The 22,150-nt window shown below is 34.6% G+C and overlaps 3 protein-coding genes across 3 annotated transcripts; 2 read left to right on the forward strand and 1 right to left on the reverse strand.

The window, feature by feature from the left end:
* The first annotated feature begins 7,757 nt into the window (after positions 1 to 7,757).
* On the forward strand, positions 7,758 to 9,443 carry LOC135632124 (GDSL esterase/lipase At5g55050-like). Its single transcript, XM_065140553.1, has 5 exons — positions 7,758 to 8,049; positions 8,133 to 8,248; positions 8,328 to 8,564; positions 8,737 to 8,986; positions 9,072 to 9,443. The coding sequence occupies exons 1-5, from the start codon at positions 7,773 to 7,775 to the stop codon at positions 9,290 to 9,292; spliced, it is 1,101 nt and encodes a 366-aa protein (XP_064996625.1). The 5' UTR covers positions 7,758 to 7,772; the 3' UTR covers positions 9,293 to 9,443.
* Positions 9,444 to 9,846: 403 nt separating this feature from the next.
* On the reverse strand, positions 9,847 to 13,110 carry LOC135632125 (polycomb group protein EMF2B-like). Its single transcript, XM_065140554.1, has 4 exons — positions 12,994 to 13,110; positions 12,605 to 12,684; positions 10,528 to 10,617; positions 9,847 to 10,243 (listed from the first exon to the last, which is right to left on the reverse strand). The coding sequence occupies exons 1-4, from the start codon at positions 13,072 to 13,074 to the stop codon at positions 10,120 to 10,122; spliced, it is 375 nt and encodes a 124-aa protein (XP_064996626.1). The 5' UTR covers positions 13,075 to 13,110; the 3' UTR covers positions 9,847 to 10,119.
* A 6,273-nt stretch (positions 13,111 to 19,383) lies between these two features.
* On the forward strand, positions 19,384 to 21,017 carry LOC135631272 (GDSL esterase/lipase At5g55050-like). The gene is made up of 5 exons (XM_065138803.1): positions 19,384 to 19,658; positions 19,742 to 19,857; positions 19,937 to 20,173; positions 20,305 to 20,554; positions 20,641 to 21,017. The coding sequence occupies exons 1-5, from the start codon at positions 19,415 to 19,417 to the stop codon at positions 20,859 to 20,861; spliced, it is 1,068 nt and encodes a 355-aa protein (XP_064994875.1). The 5' UTR covers positions 19,384 to 19,414; the 3' UTR covers positions 20,862 to 21,017.
* The last annotated feature ends 1,133 nt before the right edge of the window (positions 21,018 to 22,150 follow it).

Genomic DNA, 22,150 nt, shown 5'->3' on the forward strand with positions numbered 1-22,150 from the left:
AGAAAAGTCTCCATTCTTGCAAATATTATAATTGATTTCTTAATTTTATCTGACATGCCAGTTCAAACAGGAGAAAGATTAATGCCATGACTATCACATCTCCAAAACATCAATGGACTTTGACTTCCAAGTCTTTGCACTAAATCCTACGGTAGAATATTTTGTGATGTTAACTTGCATTATCTGTTATCTGTCCTCCCTTGGAAACAATTTCTTGTGCTTGTGGAAATTTCAAGTAGGACGCAAAACATGCATTTTGACTTAAAAACTTGACTTGAGCCCTAAGATAGATAGAACTTACCAATATTTATTAGTAATTTGCAAGCACAACGCCTTGGATAATTTAGGAAAAAACTTTAAATCAGTCAAGCCATCAGTGGAGTAATATATAATGATTGTAATATAAAAACTTATGTTATTTATTTGATGGACCAATATTGATAGCAGGACTAATCCTAAACTACTCATTTCTTAATTTATTTTAGATATAAAATTACTTTCCAAAAAATCCCACGAGTAATAAAAATTAGGATTTAACTCGTATACTTATAGCCAATGATCATTTCAACATACAAATCTAATGGTGCAATTACGTATATTTGAAGTTATTGTTGGATTGGCAAGTAATATTTTTTTCTTTTAAAGTGTATATATATATATATATATATATATTCAATGATAAATGTGGATTTTTATATATTCTATACTTTTCATATTCTCTTTTATTAGTCTACGCTTGTAGTCCATATATGAGTGAGACATAATGTTTGGATTTTTCATTAGATTATTATTCTCTCCTTCTGGTTCAAAGTAGAATTATTAACTTCCAAATAACTCTCTCACACCTATCTATCACTAAAAGAAGTGACTCGATACGAAGACGAGCCATTTTATAGCACTAGAGTGCAGCATTTGTTTAAATTTTTTTAATCTACCTAAGCTAATATCTGCCTCTTATAAATTAATCCTCGATCTTTCATCATGTCCGTTTGTCACGAATCCAAGATAACTAACCTATTAACTTCTTTATATCTTAAGCATATTTAGCAGTAATATATCTAGCACACATAATTTTTTACACCTTCTTGTTAGCTGATACTATCTTTGTATTTAAGTTTATATTAATTTAGATTCAAAGGTTTGAGAAATCTAACTTCACTTATCTTCGTGCAAACACTATATATGAGTTAATCTCAATACTACGGTGAAAAATAAAATAATGAATGAACAACCCATTATTACTATAAATGGATTGCTAGTTATAGTTATATATACGGGTGCTAAACAGTTAAACCGTGAAAAACGCGCATGATGAAAATCATCAAGTTAGAAACTAAGGGAGTGCTGACGTACTCAATTGAGAATAATAGTGTCAAATATTTACAACAATAACTACAGACCGACAGAAAGAAAATTATGGTTGGCTCCTCTTAACTGACCATTATTTTACACGATGAGGATAATCACAGACTTTTGAAATAATTCGTTTGACATAGAAAATGATATATTAAAATGGATCCACTTCGCCTTTTCTTGGCATCCTCGTGAACTTAAAATAAAAGGAAAGAGCACGATTCCAATTGATATTAACGTAATATTCAACAACACGTATCATAGAAAGTCAACAAAGCAGTCAGTTTAAGTCGTCAATGCAGCACTACGAGGCTATCTAGCGTGAACATCACGTTCACGCTGCAGAAGGTGTGCTCCTTGTGAGTCAACCCCTTTGCATTTGTTCCACAAGTGGCCTTGTCCTGCTGCTTGCCTTACATCATCATGTTGGCAAATCAATCACCGTGGGTCACCTTATGCGAAATGAGAATAAAAAGACCAATGGACTGACTTCCACCAAGTCCTCGCATCGCTCCCTGATGTGGCACGCATTGATAAAACAGACGTATAATGTGCATATGATGTAGTACGTACAAAGGCTATACCGAACGAAAATAGTTAAAAATTAATTAAAAATATGAGAAACTGAAATCAATGAAGAACCGAAACCGACGATTCCAGTTCTTGGTTTTGAGAAACTGAAATCAATGAAGAACCGTATATATAATTACAAATATGATCATGCACAGACCATATATCTTAATAGTCTACGCTTGTAGTCATCTAAAGCATCAATATTCAAGTGAGATATTATATTTGGCCTATTAACTCAAGGTACTTAAGCATAATTTAGCAGTAATATATATATATATATATATATATATATATATATATATATAACATAATTTTTTACACCTTTTTGTTAGGTAATACTATCTTTGTATTCAAGTTTATATTAATTCAGATTCAAAGGTTTAGAAATCTAACTGTACTTACCTTCATACGAATAATTATATATATGAGTTAATCTTAATGCTACAGTGAAAAATAATAATAAATGAAAGACCCATGATTATTGCAAATGGATCCGGTTATAGTTATATGTATGGGTGTTGAACGGCTAAATCGTGTCACATATTTTACGCATGATATATAAAAATGAAACGTCCAAATCATATGTTGAAGATCATTAAAATTAGAAACTAACGGAGTGCTGAAGTACTTAATACTAGTGTCAAATGTTTAAAACAATAACTACAAAGGTTAGAGAGAAAAGAAATTATGGTTGGCTCCTCTTAACTTACCATCATTTTCCACAATGAGGATAATGACTCTGTACACTTCACCTTTTATTGACAACCTCAAAGAAAAGGAAAGCAAATGATTTTAAATTGATATTTCAACAACTCGTCTCTTAGAAAGTCAACAAGGCAATCAGTTTAAGCCGCCTCATTAGATAATTAGTGGTCAATGCAGCAGCGCGAGTCTATCTAACGTGAACAACATGTTCACGCAACAGAAGGTGTGGCCCTAGTGAATCCACCCCTTTGCAGAAGGTGTGGCCGATTTCAATAGAATACAGATTAACCTACCAAATTTCTGTCCCAAAAATGTTCTCATTCTATGTGGCTCTCACATGATCTTTGAAATGTATTTGGGATGAAAATTTCAAACACAACATTACCCAAAATAGCATTACATTATATCATTAAACCCAAAGATGATACACTGCAACATTATATAGGCATACGTGGAGATCAAATGGTCCACAAAACATCAATATTCATCGAATACAGACTCACCTTGGATAATTGTGTGACCACAAGAGTTCCATCTCCAAGCTATAATTTGAGAAAGAATTACAACCTTATTTAGAATTGATTTATCTCACTCTTCTTCTTAATTTTTGATTTTTTATGGCAACTACACCTTGATCCGGTATAATTCCTTTTGAACTGCTCCATGTCCTCCACCATCGAGTATTCGATTCTCATAAAAAATTGTTAATTGATTTCTATCTTCTAAAGAAAATATTTTTGTTGTTCTGCATGCAATATTTTCAATGGATTAGATTAACTATTGTAGTGGTAATCCATAATTTTGACGGACGTACTTTACCCTTATTTTCTTTTGATTTCTTTTCTTCCATTTCTTTCTTAGAACCACAAAAACCTATACATAACAGTAGCAGCCCCGTGCCATTCCTTGCACCGATGATAACACCTGCGCAGTACCAATCAAGTTTTAGCTTCATATAACTTCCCGTTTGTGTTTCATAGCTTTGTCAATGACGTTTAGTTTCTTTTCTATTTCTTTTGCTTTTTTTCCATTTCAATTGCTCAATCATGCAGTTTCACGTGCCTAACAAAAGAGTTTACATGCGCACGCAATTGTAGCTGCCGTTCGTATTAGCACAAATCCTATGCCAAACATATTTCTCAAGAAAGCTGCATTCATTGATGTCTAACAGACCATCAAAAGATTAAAAGTTATGTCTAACATCGGGATTTAACTTTTGAATCCAATTTTTAGGGAAGCTACTATTCATAACCTCCTCTTTGAATTGACAATCTCCTTACTATGGGCAATCATTTAAAAAATAATAAAATATTATTTTATTATTAACCATCCTTGTATTATCATTTTATTTTATTTTTATTTTTTTCTTCTCACAATCACTTATTTCATCATCGCAATCAACATTACTTATTGCTACCACTTGCCGACGACTCTACTCGATCTCAATATCATTTTTTTAAGGAGAAGAAAGAAGATGATATTTATATCTATTTGTGAGATAATTTTAAAATATTAAAAAATTTAAAATAAAATTATAAATAATAAAAAATGAGTTACAAATAGTAATATCCTCTTTTAAAAAGAAGATTACTTTGTTTAATCTCTTCTTTTATTATAAGATCTTCTATCAGTTTGTACAAGTGTCTCTCTCATTGCCTGAAGAAAATAGATTCTGTTTATTCTTTGGAAAGATAGGTTCTATTTATTCTCGAGACTCCAAAATATGATACTTCTGTCATGAGATGATCACCCAAAAGCATGCTCGACGACTTAACGTGTAAAATAGATATGGAAATAGCTAAGGTGCAAATAGGCAAGTGCTGTATAAGGGATGTTGTCAAGTAAAAGAAAGAAGCGCAGCAAAGAAATTAAATGTCAAACTTGTGAAGAAGACAGGAGTAATGGGAGAGCAATTCCACTCACCTTCGCGTCTCTGGCTGTTGCTCTGGCTTGAAGAACGCCTGCAGAGGTGTACAGAGAGAGAGAGAGAGAGAGATTGTTGATATAGTTGATGTATGGGACCTGCAGCAGCTGTGATGGAGGAGCGAGAGACTTGTAATATGAACTCAGATGGTACAGCGGTCAACAAAGTTGATTTGACTTGTCCTATGTACATTCGTAACATGAACTTCATGTTGGTCGGAGCTTGTCTGGGTTCTATTCGAATCGAAATATTAGAATTATTATTGAATCGAAATCGAATTTAGGTGGTTCGATTTTGATTTCTGATTTTGGAAAATTAAGATCGATGATTTGGGTTCCAAATCAACTATTTCGATTTCAAACCGTTTAAATATTTTTAAAAATAATTATATATTATATATAGTATAGTGGCTAAAATATTTAATATATGAGTTTCAGAACGACTTTATGTTTGATTAAAGATTTTCTTTGAAAAGAGCTATTTAGTTGGATTAAAAATTTTATAATTTTATTTTTTTATAACAGCCTTGCCTATTATAGTTATTCATATATATATTTGTTTAAAATTTTAGAAAGAAAATTATTATTTTTATATTTTAAATTATTTTTAATTAAAAAATTTAAGGTTAGAATCGGAACCAAAATAGTCCGAATCAGAACCAAAATCGATGGTTCTGATTTCTAATTTCGAGAAATCAAAACCGATGATTCCGGAATCACGAATCGATCTGGTCAGATCTGTCCCATTGTGTGTGAATATATATTGATGCTTGGATTCCTTATATTGGCAAAGTTGGCATCCACTATTAAAACTTTCTATTATAGAAGTTGGTCCGTTGCAATTTTTCGTGGAACAGAGTCTCCTTCGTGATTTTTGACCTCGATATGGGAAATTGGTGCCATTACAGTTAACAATAACATGACAATTTTAACTAATTAACTAATTGACAATTTTAACTAATTTTAGCATGACTAATATTTAACTCAGTGAAGAAAAGAATAGGATATCGAACTAATAAAAGCAACGGTCCTATTTCTTTGCTTTTTTCGAGTCTAATCAATGCCACTGTGTATATCCGTTTTTGTCTCATATGTCAATGATATAAAATCCTCGTGTATCGTTAAGAGTCGAATAAAACAGAGTAAAGACACAATACGTATTTCAAGCAATACCGGTTCTGTTTATTCTCATGTTCAATGGAGAAAATAGGTTTCTTTCCTGTTAAAAGCTCCAGAAGAATGACCCCAAAGCTATAAAACATCGTACTTCTCTGTCAATTGACTTGTTTGATAATACTCTAGATCCCAAGTATCCAAAGGTCCCTTGAATACCGGTGACTATATGAGTTTGATCAAGTGGAATAAATTTTGAAGCTCCAAAATCTGATAATTTTGCTGTGAAATGATCATCCAAGAGAATATTCGATGACTTAACATCTCTGTGTAAAATAGATATTGAAGCAGCCGAGTGCAAATAAGCAAGTGCTCCTGTAGTTTCTACAGCGATCCTCAGACGAGCTTCCCATGACAACGCAGAACTACGATTTGAAGTATGGAGATGGTCCGAAAGAGCTCCATTTGAGATAAATTCATATATCAATAAGGGCACTTCGGTCTCCAAGCAGCATCTAAAAATCTGTACGATTAATTTGAGAAAGAATTAATCTATCTCGCTCTACTTCACAATTTTGGACTTTTTTATGATGACTACACGTTGATCCGACAGAATCCCTTTGTAAACTGTATCATGTCCTCCATGACCGAGCACTCAAGTTTCGTCAAAATTATTGATCGCCTTTTCTATCTCATCCGGAGGAAATATCTTTGTTCTCTCATCAAGAGATGAGTTGTTGCAGCAGTAAACCATGATTCTAGCGAAAGTGTTTTTCTATTATTCTCTTTTGTTTTATTTTCTTCCGTTTCCTCCTTAGAACGATCAAACTTGTACTAAAGAGCAATAGGCCCACGCCAGTACTTAGTTTAATTTTAAAAAAATTACAATGAAATATGGATAAAATTAAAAACTAGTTCTTAGTACAATGATATACATGATTGTAGCCATCAATATTACTATGATTTTTATTATAATATTTTAGCTAGACTTATACTTATAATCCTTAGTTATATTTATGCTCATCTATGATCTATGAAAAGTAAATGGTTAACTTTGCACTACAATGATTTATGCTTTATGTGACATTAGTTATATTTATACTTTATTATAAATATACATTTAATTTTAAAAAGTATTATTAGGATGACATGATTTGAAATATATATGAAACAAACATTTCTGTAAACTGTATAAGCATGATGTGAGTATTTTATATTAATAACTCATGATTTTGAAGTGTATGAAACGTTTAAGTTTTTGTGTAAGCATAAGGAAAGTATTTGAAATTTATATATTTTTTAAAAAATATATTTTGAATGCATAAAAAATTTACATATTTTTAAAGAAAGTAATCATCAATGATAAGTTTTACTTAACATGTGAGTCTTTTTTTTTTCTTGACAAGTAATGTTAGTCTTCAGTTTTTTTATATTTTTTGGACAATGTCTCAATCAAACAATCAACATTACGGACTTTTGACCAAGTTTGTGATTTTTGACGTGTTATCTATCTACCTAAACAGTGCATGTCGTCTGTCTTGATCTGCTCACAGGATTCTTCCACAAGATAGATCTGGTTGCCACAATCATTGATTTGATATGGTTGGATGACTCCGACTCTTAGTCTGTCTCTTGTGCTAATATGTGTATTCACATCCAAAATTCGATGCTTTCTAATGAGCTAAATATGATTTAAAAAGAGGGATTATGCAGGTAAAATCTTACGATCTTAATTTCATATTAGTTTTGGAAATATTGGTATGAGTGAGATAACGAAAGATGAAGAGTTTACATAATCAAGGATTAAAAGAATCAAATTATACATGCTACATTTAGCTCATCGAATATCACTTATTTAATGGTCATTTAAGAAGCTACATATACCATCATAATAAGATCATTTTGGTCTCAGAAGCAACTCGGCCAATTCCACACTCAGTATTATGTGGAACAGGAAGAATCAACAACCACGACTATTCCTGCACTACAATTAAATCAACGTCACAGTCAAAGCAAGTATCACAATTTTGACCAACATGTAACTTGGAATAGAAGCAATTTCTTCTCCAAATTGTGTGTATATGTGTATATAGCTGGTACGAGCCATGTGGGGAATCACAACCTTAAGCTCGTTGCCGATGGCGAAGAAGACGACCACCTTCCTCCTCCTCAACTTGTTCTTGGCTGCTCTCTCCACGCTAACGACAGCTGCAGTTTCACCTGCGGTCTTTGTGTTCGGAGACTCCACCGTGGACGTCGGGAACAACAACTTCTTGCCCAGCGATGCACCGAAGGTCAACTTCCCTCCCTGGGGAATCGATTTCCCTGGAAGAACTCCCACCGGGAGGTTCAGCAATGGCTTCATTTACTCCGATTATATCGGTATGCATTACTTCAGTTCTACTGTCGACGCTGCAGTGTTTTCCTCCTCTTATTCTAACTTGTTTGCTTCGCGCTGCTTAAAGCCAAAGCAATAGGCTTAGCGATGAGCCCGCCGCCTTTCCTTTCTCTTTCCAATAGCAATCAGATGCTGAGAGGAGTAAACTTCGCATCTGGCGGGGCAGGGATTCTCTATTCCTCAGTTAAGTCTTCAGTGATGAGATTGATACGGTGTCGTGGACTACTGTCAGTGACTAATTTTGATGACCTGATGGTGGCAGGACGCAGATGTGATCGGCATGGCGACCCAGATTGAAGACTTCGAGCAAGTTGCGGCGAACCTCACGGAAATATTAGGGAAGAAGTCTGCTGCTGTCTTCCTGGAGAAGTCTCTCTTTTACTTGAGCGTCGGGAGCAATGACGTCTTCACGCTGTATTCTCTTCTCAATCCTGGGAACAGCACTCAGAAGGATGAAGCCGTCGTTCCTGTAATCAGCAAGTTCAAGCATCAATTAGAGGTATCATCTCTCTCTCTGTCTCTCTCTGTTATTTATCCTATATGTTATAAGAAAGTAGAGAGGTCTCAAGACGACTAGTTTTTTTCTGAGGAAAACACTAAATTGCAAGTCATCAACTTCCTTTTGCAACATTAAGATCATAAAAGGCTGACTGAAGTTAAAATTATGGTAGAGGCTATATGATCTTGGAGCACGAAAGTTTGCAGTCCTGGGAACTGGATTGCTTGGGTGTATTCCAATCTTCAGAGTAGCGGTTCCTTCATATGGGTGCTATGAGGATCTAAATGATTTTTCTCTACGCTTCAAGACTGCCACAAAGGCCATCCTGGAGGAGCTCAGCATGTCATTGAAGGGATTCCAGTACTCGTTTGGAGATTCATATGAAATGGTCACTAAAATCTTCTCTCATCCCCAAGAATTTGGTGAGCACATTGGACAAAATCGACACTTGAACCAGTTATCTTTCTCTGCAAGCAATTGACCTGGTGATGCTGCTGCCATCTGCAGGGTTTACGGAGCTCAAAGCTGCGTGCTGTGGAGGTGGGAGATTGAACGCGGAGTCTGATTGCCTGCGGAACTCCACATACTGCAGCAACCGTGACCAATACGCCTTCTGGGACTTGAGTCATCCTTCCCAGGCTTTGTCCAAAACGATCGCTCAGCTGTCACTTTACGGGCCGCCATTGTTCGCCAACCCCGTCAACATTCATCACCTGGTGAAGAGTTAGAACCACTCACTGGAGTGGAGTGTTTTCTGCAGCATCTTTGAACAACTTGGTCTGAAAATAAACTCGCCTTCTTCTTCTTTTGTGTGACGCACTTGTAATGAGGAGGGAAGGTGTTTGATGAATAAGATCTTTATGGCGGTTCTTCTTCTCTTGTGAAACGCACTTGAACTCGAGGCTGAGAGGTGTCTGATGAATAAGATCTTTATGACGGAAAACATACATCACTGGATTCATTCTTCTCCCATAGTGTGTTTGAGGTCCATCTCGGAGCTCAAAAGTCTGCAGTTCATCGCTTCTTGCCGTGGTGGGCACTTCACAACATAGGGAGTCGGGAAACTTTTCATCTCTCTGCATGCATTTCTCCTTCCAAAAACTGTGTCAATTTTGTAGGTTCATTTGATTGTCGGATCTTTGATCTTTGCTTGTTTCCACTTGTCTCGGCATCAGATTCATGCAATTCTAGCCTGCATTCCTGGTCAAATTGAAAAGAAAGAAGAGTTGGCAGCAATGGCTGAAACAACAGCACAGCTGACGAGACCTGTAAAGGTCGGACATCTTAAAAGCACTAACTGAACTTTGCCTTCTGAGTTAAAAAGAATATATGAACATTCATGTAAGGTGACAATCGCTTGCAGCCATGTGAAGGCAATTTTTCCTCCCCCAAACACTCTATGAATGAAAACAATAATACCCCCAAGAAATTACATAAATATTTAAAAAATGCATAGGAAACGTTCCAAAAAAATGGTAGGGGTGTTAATTAGCACCAAGTAGTTCTGGTTGGTTGCTTGCCGACCACCCTAACACAAATGAAGGTTTCCTAATAATCAGCTTTGCTTTGGGCCCGAGTTCTCATTTTGGTATCTTTCAAGTATTAAGCTACAGATGTTCATGGTACGTGCATCCAAGAGACTGTGATTCCAAAGTTTCACCATAAGTAGCCTCCAACACCTGCATGCAACAAATGTCATTCGAGTATTTAAGATTTCTTAATCACCAAAAATTTGAAATCCACGTGCAACATAATATGCGTCACTCAAATAACAAGACCCAGCAGGATACAAAGCCATTTAAATAGAGGACTTTTCTAAATTAGCTGGTTAAAGTACTAGACAATGAGTGATTTGTAGCATGGAAGAGGGATTTGCGATCAAGTGAGATGTAATTGTGGAATGAAAGAAATGGAACAGACAAAAAGGTTCGCTAGCATAACAAATATGCATTGGATATTGTACCACATTAAAGCCGGAGATCGTGCAAGATCTTGCCCATGAAGCTGCGAAAACGCCTCACACGCCCATGGAATATGACCATCAGCTAGAACCCTGAGAGAACACCAGAGCCAATAAGTATGTTACCATACAAGTTTACACAGTTTTAAAGATCAAATATCTGTTCTTAAAACCTAAATTTGAATATTTTTCTATTCATTTTAGATGTCATCTACCAGTGACAAAATGGCACACTCAGAATTTGTACAAGTTGGGCAGAAAGGTCCAATCCTACAAAAGAAATTGTAGAACAAGTTCAACACCACCACCAATCATCAACACGTATGGTGGATGCTAACAGGTTGATTGGGGCTATTCAACAGCCAAATGGTCCAACCTTTCAATAGTGGATGAACTTCATCCACCGCCCATTCCCGACAGCCATAACTCTTCCACAGTGCTGCCATTCAATCTTGGGATACCACGGTCTGCTATATCTCCCTTGCATATCACATTCACATAGCAGGATACAAGTTGACTCCCCATCCTCAACAAGAAATGGAAGAGGCTGAGTTATGCCTCACTGAAACAGGGCAACTCCACTGTTGCAACTGCCAACTATGTTGTGCAATCTGGAAACCAAGGACCATCTCCAACTCTAGTGACAGAAAAAGGAGACTTACATGTCTGGTTGGTTATTAGATAGCCACTCAGCCTTTACTATTCGGCAGACATGAACTAAGGTGTCAAGGATACTTCAAATGCTTCTCCTTCCCGTATCAGGTATTCCAAAATATTGTGAGACTTGTGGGACACTTGCCAACAACATGTGTCATGTGTCAAGTAGTTAAAACATATTATGACTCTTGTACCATTAGTATATTTTATATGCACTACATGTATAACGTAGACACTCGTATTATCTAAATATGGTCAACACGAGTCAAATATTGGCAATATGTACATAATTGGCCACTCGACTTATCGGTGCTCTATGTGTTTGAAGTAATTTTGTGAACATTTGCTACTTATATAAAAGATTTTCATCCTTGCAAGTTTCATCTATGATGATTATAGATTCCCTATATTTTACAAGGTATATAATTTCAATAACATATATGATAATATACATGTTCTAGTTGTGTGTCTATGTCATCCCAAGTCCTTTCAAGAGGTTTGACATATTGGTGTATTCATATCATGTCATGTCTATGTCATGTGTTTGTATGCATGCTTCATGCGGTTAACAACTATGACACAGTATCAACCATAAATCAACACAACTTCAGGGTGCGTGTTCCATAATTGCCTTGGGAACAGGTTACTTTCAACCTGTCTTTACTGGTATGATTATATTAAAAAAAACCCAAAAGATGTATTAGCTTCAACGACTTAATCAAGTCACACAGAATATGAATACCGATGTAGGAGTAAGTCAAAGGAAACTCTGCAACACCTTACCCTCTTAAAACTATTAATGAGTGGAACCATATCAGAAAAGCTCAAAAAACGTATTCCTAACTAAGTAGTCTATAAATCCTTTATTAAGCTAAAAAATTCTTCTTTTTCAATCTTATCTAATTTTAAGAAACATTCTTAAATTTAGATAAGATTATTTGTGAACACCATTTACTTGGAACCAAGAAAGCTCTAAGCTTAGTTACTAAAGGAATGTAAAACGAGAAAACTACAACTTGACATGCTGATCACTATAATTTTTCCAAGTTAGACAAATTTCAGACTTCAAACTTGAGTTTTATGACTATGCATGTTAACTAAGTTGCTTGCCAGAACAAAAGCGAACTCTGCAAAAACAATGGGAGCTCTTTACACACATAATATTTCTAGCATCTATATTGTATTAACATCCCAGACACTTGTATTTATTCCTGTAAAAGACAAGGATATTTGCAAAATCCATCAAGTCAAATACTCCAATTATATACATCCAGTTTAATAGATTTAAAGTAATATTTCCATGTATATGTTGGTTTAATTAAACTACAAAGATTGGTTAAAGAAATCTCAACTATGAATAAGTTGAAATTATGGGAGACACTATTGCAAGGGATATTAATTGGCCAAAGCATATAAAGATTACCTTTGTTTCCTGACAAAAGAATTCCACAGATGCATAATTTGTTTCTCATCCTTTGTCACATCCACAAAATCATCATGCATCTGCATCACGTTGTATGTCATTAAGGAAACAGTAAAATTTTGTAAGTACAATGAACATTAAACGTTCTATTTAACATCATTACACATCTCCATGACGACATCCTAGCCGATAAGGCGCATCATGCATAATTAAGAGATCAAGATGGTACTTATAAATAGGAGTAAAATCAAAAAATATATATCATTAGACAACAACCAAATGCCCTGAAGGAGACCAACTCAGACAATAAGGCACTCAAATACTTTGCTTCTCTTTATTCCTTTGTTGACACAAAAAGGATCAATAGGCAAGTTATGACAATATCTTACCCTCCTATCTTTAAAATCAGCAATGTCATCGTCAACTTCATCTTCACTGTCCCGATCTAAAAATACTTGCTCCAATGCCATTGGCTTCGATGTAAAAGTTATAACTCAACTTATCAAACTTGAATGAATTGAATAATGTATGGCCATGAAAAATATGAGAAAATAAAATTTCAAGAAAAAAGTGAATGCCAAGAAACAGTAATAGAGTACATCTTTCACAAAATAGAATTAACAAAAAATAGACTATTACAGAAATCAAAGTAGACTAGTTAATTAAAAGCAACATCAAGTGAGGTGAAAAAACCAAAATAGCCCATAGAAAAGCAACATAAAAGTCAGTGAAGGTCAAAAGTAAGTCCAAGCATAGACTGTTATTATTAGGTAAAAACAACACCAGGACACTGTTGCAAATATTCTCGTAACCAGGTTTGATGTTTCAGCCGTGCCAATCCCCAACTGGACCAGTATGGGCCCAGTATGCTGATACACAGTACACCAACATGTATACAAGATGTTAGGAGGCACATATTGCCGTCCATACCGCAGACCTGATATGATCGAACCGGTACATATTGCTTGATATGTACCGGAAACAAAACACAGAACCATGCTCCTAATAAAATATGAACTTTAGCTCCTCAAATATGTTGGATTCTTTATTGTCAAGATTTCTTGACATGAAAGAAAGTCCAATTTAAGAATTGGCTCTAAAGGCAATATATCCAGTGTAGCATACAGGAAACCGCTAGATACTTTGCCTCGAAATGCGACAAGCCTCATGGATTATGATCATCATTAAGATTGAAACTGTTCTTCATCCGGGTAGAAACAATATGCAATATTCCTTCTTTTTTTTTCTACTGTAATAAACTGACTTTATTGATGTTGACTTTGAAAGTAGAGTTCCTTTAATCTCCTTTTCCACCTAACTTACCTATCCTACTTGGACCTTTCCTCTCACCCCTATCCCTTCTCTCACGAAAACATAAAAGGAAATATCATCATGAGACCTAAAGATAGGAAGTGATACAGATATATGTTAACGAGACATATTTAAATTATTTTTACTAATTACTGTTGGCAATACCAGAAGAGGAAGCCCTTAAATACCATTAAAACTATAAAAAAAAGGAATGAATTAATATAATAAATCAAATTTTGTACAGTAAAAGTATTGATTTTAATTTCATAGGATAATTTATAATTACCCATATAGTTACTTAGGATTAGTATCTTAATCCTCATATTTTAAAGAGTAGCATTAGAATCCCTAAGAAACATTTAACTTCAATTCTCCTCACATTATCAATTTTGTCATAAATGAAAAGAGTAAAAAAATAGTTTTATAGAAACTTCTACTTTTCTCCTCTATGGATGATAGATCACTAATAACGTTAGTGACATGCAAGGCTGACGACATGCAAGGGAAAAGGAGAATAGGACTTACAGCGAGAAGGTGCACAAAGCGATTCTCAATCTCGTTGATGCCGACCATGCGAGGGGAAAGGAGAACGAAACTTATGATGACAAGATGCACGAAGTGATTCTCAATCTCGTTGATCATGTCATGCGCATTGGAGATGGCTGCAACGATCAAAAAGTGACTCCTGCACTCCACCACCGGACTCCCTCTTGGAGTCCCATCGTATAAGGGAATGGTAAAATTCTATCACCTTTGACACCCACTTGATGCTTACTACTTACTACCAACCTAGACCCCAACGTTACGAGCAGAAGAGGTGGAGGGGCGGAGGAGGTGGAGGTAAAGAAGGTGGCAATGCTCCGTCTTGCAATATGAATTTTACTAATAGAACTAGCGGCAGAATCAACAAGAGACACTAAGTTAGGGCTTTGCTTATTGCAATAGTGGTGTTTCAAAAAAGATCCAACCATCAAATCGATGACCTACTATGAAATTATTTTTTTATGTTTTTCATTCTCAACAAAATTAATAATATAAGAATAATTAAAATTAAATATTTCACTTTCATAATATAAGAATCGAAGACTAAATATTAATCCTAAATAACTATAGAAGATAATATGTAATTATCTCTAATTTCAAAGAAAACATAGTTTTAGTCGACACAACTAATCAACAACTTAATCGTTGTAGCATTTGCATGCTACACAATCATTGGGTCAGAAAAGCCAAATAAGATGAGTTAAACCCCTGCATACTTTGTCGATAGTAATTTAACAAAAAGGATGAGCAAAATGGAAGCGTCCAAAGGAACATGAGCCATTTCTTTTCTTCCTTACAATGGAAAAGCTATACTACATCTAATTCCTAGAACATTAAGAAAATAATTTTAAAAAAAGGGAGAAAAAGAGCCCTTCCCACCATTGCTTCCTCGATGGATCACTTCCTCCGAGCTACTCTTCATCCTCTTCTTCCTGCAACACGTTTTAGAAACGAAAAATAATGATGCAACAATTTAAGTTTCACCGGTTTCTTTCTTACGCAGAAATTAAACCAAACACTACAGGAAAAGAACAAAACCTATACATTTCCCTCTTCTTCATCATGTACCTCTGATTTAGACCCCTCTTCTACGACTTCCTCCTCGTAGAACAATAGATTTAAAGTGCATTTTCTACATTATTTGAAAGTTTATGTCAATCACTGATAATTGTTCTCCCTTAATACAAATTAATTATTATAAATAATATAATATTTTTATTTAAATTATTAACTTTTCTTGTTTGTGTAGTATGATTAAGAAAATAATTAAAATTAATTTTCTTAATTATGGGGATATATTAAGAATTTTATTAATTAATTAAATTATTAATCGATTTATTTTCTAATGAGTGATGTGAATTTTAAAAAGTAAATAGTTCAAATTTTATTTTTATGTGTGAATAATAAAAATAAATATTATAATTATATCTTCGTGTGAAAGTAAAATAAAAATAAATTAAAAATAAAAATTAAATTATTATTTATCTTTCGGAAAACCTCATCCTTCATTCCTTAGTGTAAGGATTGAGGAAAGATAACCGAGAAGAGGTAATATCTTTTATTCTTTTCCAATTAACTTTGATTCATGTTTTGAAATTCTTAATGTTAGGATTATTATAATTTTATGATGCTTAATAATATTTTAATTTTAAAATTTTAAAATTAATAAATAATGATAATTGATTTATGAAGTTATAATGATTATTTGATTTATAATAGTCAATAAGCTTAAATAAATTTTAAGATTGATTTACTTATTAAAATTCTTATTTTTGGATTAATCTAATAATTCTAATTTATTTAATTAGATATATCTATGTTTTAAAAATTATGTGAGCGTTTTTATGATTTAATTAGTTTTAAATTTAAGACCATGAATCTAAATTATTTAATTCATAGATTTGAATTACTATTTAATAATTAAAATTATTAAAAATTTAATTTAATAAGAGGGGTCAAATTAGGAGATCTGAGTTAAGTTGATTGATTAACTAGTCCATGTGGCTAGGTCCAACACATATGATTAGACATGACCTAACATATGTGTTCAAGTATGATCCAACTCATGTGGCTAGGTACAACTCAGCTCATATGACTAAGCATAACCCAAACCATATGATTTGACATACGTGATTAGAAATGACTCAACCCATGTGGGTAAGTACGACCCAACCCATATATGATATAACACATGTGGCTAAGCATGACTCAATTCATGTAACCAAGTACGATCCAGCTCATGTGACCAAGCATGACCCAAGTTATATGGTCAAGCATAGTCCAACTCATGTGGCTAGGCACAACCCAACCCACGAGCTAAGCGTGGCCCAATTCAATAATAAAACTTGGCTTAACTAGCAAAGTTATGCCACTCATCTATGCGACTTCCGTTAGACATATTTTCACCCCTCTATCTAATCTATTATATCTCAACCTAACTTATTACCCAAGGCAAACATGTGTGGCGCACATGATTCATCTAAGACTTAAGTAAGTCAATTTGGTCTGGACTAGCACCATGTGATATAGTCAAATTTCTTCTCCCGTTATTGGTTTGAGCTTGTTAATTGACTCAATCAGACATGTTTAATCGATTCAAAGTGGTTTAGAGTGATTTCATACTAACTTGACTAGTTTAAACCTACTTGACCTAATTAAAATCAATCAAATTTAAATTAAACTAGTCTAGAATAATTCTAGATTCTATAAGAATTTGAGGTTAGTTTTATTAAGTTCTAATTGAATTAAATTTTATTTAAGTTAATTAGACTATTCCAATTAGGATTTTAATTGATTCAGGAGTATTGAGAGATTAATGTCTCATGGTTTTATGATTTCATAGACTTCAAAAATTTTATATGAATGTGTCATTTGAAAATGATTATTGATTTTCTATTATTTCTTTTAGATTAATTTTATGATATTAATGTGATTGTTACCATGTAGTATATGTGACTATACTAGTGGTTCACATCAAAAGTATAACTTGTGAAAGAAACTATAAGCCCTTATAACATATTTTAGCAAATCATACATCAAAAATAGTCCCTTATACGATAGATAGAGTAATTCCCTTCGAAAATTAGTAGATCGTTAGACATGATAATTAGATAATTAATCTATTTGTTATTGGGAGGAACATGTCTCCACCTAAGCAAATGAAGGATATCACTTCATCCGATATTGCGAGTATAATATGGGTTCTCTCCATCGAGTGTAATATATGCATTTGTTATTTAACTCTCATATATGTCATCGAGATGTGTGGCATATGATTGCTGCATGATTTTATTTACTATATAAGAATTATTATTTTATATATGAGTTTTATAATAAATTAATATGTTATTATTTCATATTAAATTATTGACATTTGTATATGTTTGATAAATATTAAAATTATTTTTCTTTTTTTTTTAAAGGTTCCTACCTAATTATTGATATATTTTTATCTTATATTTATTTTTAAAATAATATTCTAATTTATAGTAGAGATTTTTTTTGTTTATGGCTCTACCAAAATGATATGATTATTTTAGTTAAAAATATTTATTATTATAAATTATAAAATATTAAAATGAATAAATTATTTTTTTATAAATATGAGATTTGATATTTTTTATAAAATAATAACTTATATGCCACTAGGGTATTTCAGCAAACTTGTTAATGATTCAAATGAAAAATAAAATCTCAGATAAATGAAAAAAAATTCCACAGCATGAGCAGTAAACTTCTTGATGAACAGTTACGGTTGGATTTTGATAGCTATCAGATCATTCGAGTCTCACCATATGCCGAGCTATGACTGGGAAGAATTCCGGACCCTTTCATTAGTAGTAGTTCATATAATCAACTCGAACTTATCACCATGCTGAATGCGTCAAAATTACTTTAAAATTCAACGATCGAAACCTCAGCCCCCACTAATTTACTGCGTGTCTACTAACTTCATAGGCATTTCTTTCTTGACAAATAATGTTACTCTTCATTATGTTTTGCATTGTCTTGATCAAACAATCGACATTACGGACTTTTGACCAAGTTTGTGATTTTTGACGTGTTACCCATTTACCTAAATATTGCATGTAGTCTGTCTTGATCAGCTCACATCGTTCTTCTTTAGCTTTTTCCACAAGATGTATCTGGTTGCCAGAGTCATTGATTTGATAAAGTTGGATGACACCAACTCTTAGTTGAATTCATCCAAAAATTTGATGCATTGTAATGAGCTCAATATGATAAAAGAGAGGGCTTCTGCATGTAAAATCTTATGATCTTAATATCATATTATTTTTGAAAATATTCGTATGAATGAGATAATAAAAGATGAATAATTTACATAATTAGTGATTAAAAGAATTGAATTACATAGATTATATTTAACTCAGAAGATATGAGTCTAAGCTTTTTGAGCTTAATTTGTATCTGGCAAATCAATATTCGATTTCTAATAGTCAGATACTTCTAGAAGATCGTATACATATTTGATGAAGCAATGTGTACTTATCACAACTAAAGAGGTACCCAATAGACCTCAAATGGGAAACACTAAATTACATAAATTAAAAATAATCATTTACGAAATAAGAAATATCATCAAAATAATAAGATGAAACTAGAAAGACCATTATAACAACAACATAATTATTCGAAGAGAGGAAAGTACTTCATATATCACTCATTTAATGGTCATGTACGAAACTAGAAATACCATCATAATAAGATCATTTTGGCCTAAAACCAAGTCGGTCAATTGCACATGCATTATTATGTGGAACAGGAAGAATCAACAACCACGACTATTCCTGCACTACAATTAAATCAACGTCACAGTCAAAGCACGTATCACAATTTTGACCAACATGTAACTTGGAATAGAAGCAATTTCTTCTCCAAATTTTGTATATAGCAGGTACCAACCATGTGGCAATCACAACCTTAAGCTCGTTGCCGATGGCGAAGAAGACGACCACCTTCCTCCTCCTCAACTTGTTCATGGCTGCTCTCTCCACGCTAACGACAGCGGCAGTTTCACCTGCGGTCTTTGTGTTCGGAGACTCCACCGTCGACGTCGGGAACAACAACTTCTTGCCCAGCGATGCACCGAAGGTCAACTTCCCTCCCTGGGGAATCGATTACCCTGGACGAACTCCCACCGGGAGGTTCACCAATGGCTTCAACTACGCCGATTACGTCGGTATGCATTACTTCAGTTCTAATGTCGACGCTGCAGTGTTTTCCTCCTCTTATTCTAACTTGTTTGCTTCGCGCTGCTTAAAGCCAAAGCAGTAGGCTTAGCGATGAGCCCGCCACCTTTCCTTTCTCTTTCCAATGGGAATCAGATGCTGAGAGGAGTAAACTTCGCATCTGGTGGGGCAGGGATTCTCGATACCACAGTTAAGTCTTCGGTGATGAGATTGATACGGTGTTGTGGACTACTGTCAGTGACTGTCTTTGATGACCTGATGGTGGCAGGGCGGAGATGTGATCCCCATGGCGACACAGATTGAAGACTTCGAGCAGGTTGCGGCGAACCTCACGGAAAGACTAGGGGAGAAGTCTGCTGCTGTCTTCCTGGAGAAGTCTCTCGTTCACTTGATCGTTGGGAGCAATGACATCTACCCGCTGTATTCTCTTCTCAGTCCAGGAAACAGCACTCAGAAGGATGAAGTCGTCGTTCTTCTACTCGACAAGTTCAAGCATCAAATAGAGGTCTCCTCTCACCCTCTCGCTCTCTCTATTATATATCCTATATGTTACAAGCAAGTAAAGAGCTCACGTGAGAACACTAAATCGCAAGTCATAATTATCATAAACGCTGACTGAAGTTATAATTATGGCAGAGGCTATATGATCTCGGAGCACGAAAATTTGCAGTCCTGGGTGTTCCACCGATTGGGTGTGTTCCGATGGTCAGAGTCGCAATTTCTTCGTATGGCTGCAACGAAGATTTAAATGATCTTTGTCTACGCTTCAAGACTGCCACAAAGGCTCTCCTGAAGGACCTCAGCATGTCATTGAAGGGATTCCAGTACTCGTTCGGAGACTTATATGAAATGTTCACCCAAATCTTCTCTGATCCCCAAAAATATGGTGAGTATGCATCTCGCAGAAAATTGTCACTTTCACCATTTATCTTTTCCTGCGAGCAGTTAACCTGATGATGCTGCTATCTCCAGGGTTTACAGAGATCAAAGCTGCGTGCTGTGGAGGTGGGAGGTTGAACGCCGAGTCTGCCTGCCTGCCGAACTCCACATACTGCAGCAACCGTAGCCAATACGCCTTCTGGGACCGGAGTCACCCCACCCAAGCTTTGCACAAAACGATGGCTCAGCTGGCACTCTATGGACCGCCATTGTTCGCCAACCCCGTCAACATTCATCAGTTGGTGAAGAGTTAGAACCACTGGAGTGGAGTGTTTTCTGCATCATCATTGCACAACTCGGTCTGAGAATAAACTCGCCTTCTTCTTCTTTTGTGATGCGCACTTGTACTTGATGCTGGAAGGTGTTTGATGAATAATATCTTTATGGCGGTTCTTCGTCCTTGGTTGGAAGGTGTTCGATGAATAAGATCGTTATGGCGGAAAACATACATCACTGGATTCATTCCTCTACCATAGTCTGTTTGAGGTCCATCTTGGAGCTCAAAAAGTCTGCAGTTCATCACTTCTTGCCGTGGTGCGCACTTAACAAACATATGGATTTTACATCTATCTGCATGCATTTCTACTTCCAAAAATGGTGTCAAATTACTTAATCTCTACATATGATAATAATATCATCTACATAAACCAGTAGATATATAGTATATTTTTTTTATTATCATAGAAATAAAGAGATGTCAGACTTAGAGTTGATGAAGTATACTAATAAAAAAAAAATAAGTCAAGTTCGATATATCAAGCTTTTGGAGCTTGGCAAAGTCAATAAATAACTTTTTATAGTTTATAAACATGAATTGGATATTGAGGATGGATGAAGAAAAAGGGTTATCATATAAAAATATTTTCAATTAAGGTCCCTTATATAAGCATCTTTAACATCTAGTTGGTATACATGCTAGTCTTAAATAAAAATCAAACTTAGGATAAGTCAAATTATCATCAATTGAATAACTGGACTAAAAGCCTTTATGAATCAATACTTGGTTATTATGAAACCCTTTGACCATTAGATATACTTTGTATCTAACAATAGATCTATTTGGATTTTACTTAATTCATAAGATTCACTTATACCTGATGGTACAAAGGTTTATGTGGTATTAGGAAAAGGACATCATATTCCTCATTTATAACTTTACGCTAGTGTAGAGATATTTGGACTTGGGTGATAATTATGGGTTCAGTAGGCTTAGGTGAAGAGTTGTGGTCGCATGAAGTTTTAAAAATTTGATGTAATTTGAAGATATCATTTTTGAAGTGTATTATCATGTGATGTCTAGGTTGAGTGCTATTATTGGTTGTGTTGAAAGTACAAGAATCGGTGAAGAGTTAGTAACACGTACTAGATCAGGTTGATGCACTTCGATATTACGTGACTGATGAGAAGACAAAAACAACATTTATGGTGCTGTGAGCATTGTTTTATTATGTATTACAAAGTCAATTAGTGGAAAGATAGATAAAAGAAGTTGTAGAGGAGGTAAGGAGTTGTGAAACTAGAGTAATAAGAGAGTATATGTCAT

This window comes from Musa acuminata, chromosome BXJ3-2, assembly GCF_036884655.1.
Source record: "Musa acuminata AAA Group cultivar baxijiao chromosome BXJ3-2, Cavendish_Baxijiao_AAA, whole genome shotgun sequence".
Classification (NCBI taxonomy): Eukaryota; Viridiplantae; Streptophyta; class Magnoliopsida; order Zingiberales; family Musaceae; genus Musa; species Musa acuminata.

Bases quoted from the DNA above. Each gene is read 5' to 3' on its own strand.
- LOC135632124 (XM_065140553.1), top strand. From the start codon at position 7,773: ATGTGGGGAATCACAACCTTAAGCTCGTTGCCGATGGCGAAGAAGACG. The intron at 8,050-8,132 runs GTATGCATTACT...CGCTGCTTAAAG, and splicing joins CATTTACTCCGATTATATCG to CCAAAGCAATAGGCTTAGCG. The intron at 8,565-8,736 runs GTATCATCTCTC...AAATTATGGTAG, and splicing joins AGTTCAAGCATCAATTAGAG to AGGCTATATGATCTTGGAGC.
- LOC135632125 (XM_065140554.1), bottom strand. From the start codon at position 13,074: ATGGCATTGGAGCAAGTATTTTTAGATCGGGACAGTGAAGATGAAGTT. The intron at 12,685-12,993 runs GTAAGATATTGT...AACGTGATGCAG, and splicing joins CTGATTTTAAAGATAGGAGG to ATGCATGATGATTTTGTGGA. The intron at 10,618-12,604 runs GTAATCTTTATA...GTGTTCTCTCAG, and splicing joins TCTTTTGTCAGGAAACAAAG to GGTTCTAGCTGATGGTCATA.
- LOC135631272 (XM_065138803.1), top strand. From the start codon at position 19,415: ATGGCGAAGAAGACGACCACCTTCCTCCTCCTCAACTTGTTCATGGCT. The intron at 19,858-19,936 runs GTTAAGTCTTCG...TGATGGTGGCAG, and splicing joins CAGGGATTCTCGATACCACA to GGCGGAGATGTGATCCCCAT. The intron at 20,555-20,640 runs GTGAGTATGCAT...TGCTATCTCCAG, and splicing joins CTCTGATCCCCAAAAATATG to GGTTTACAGAGATCAAAGCT.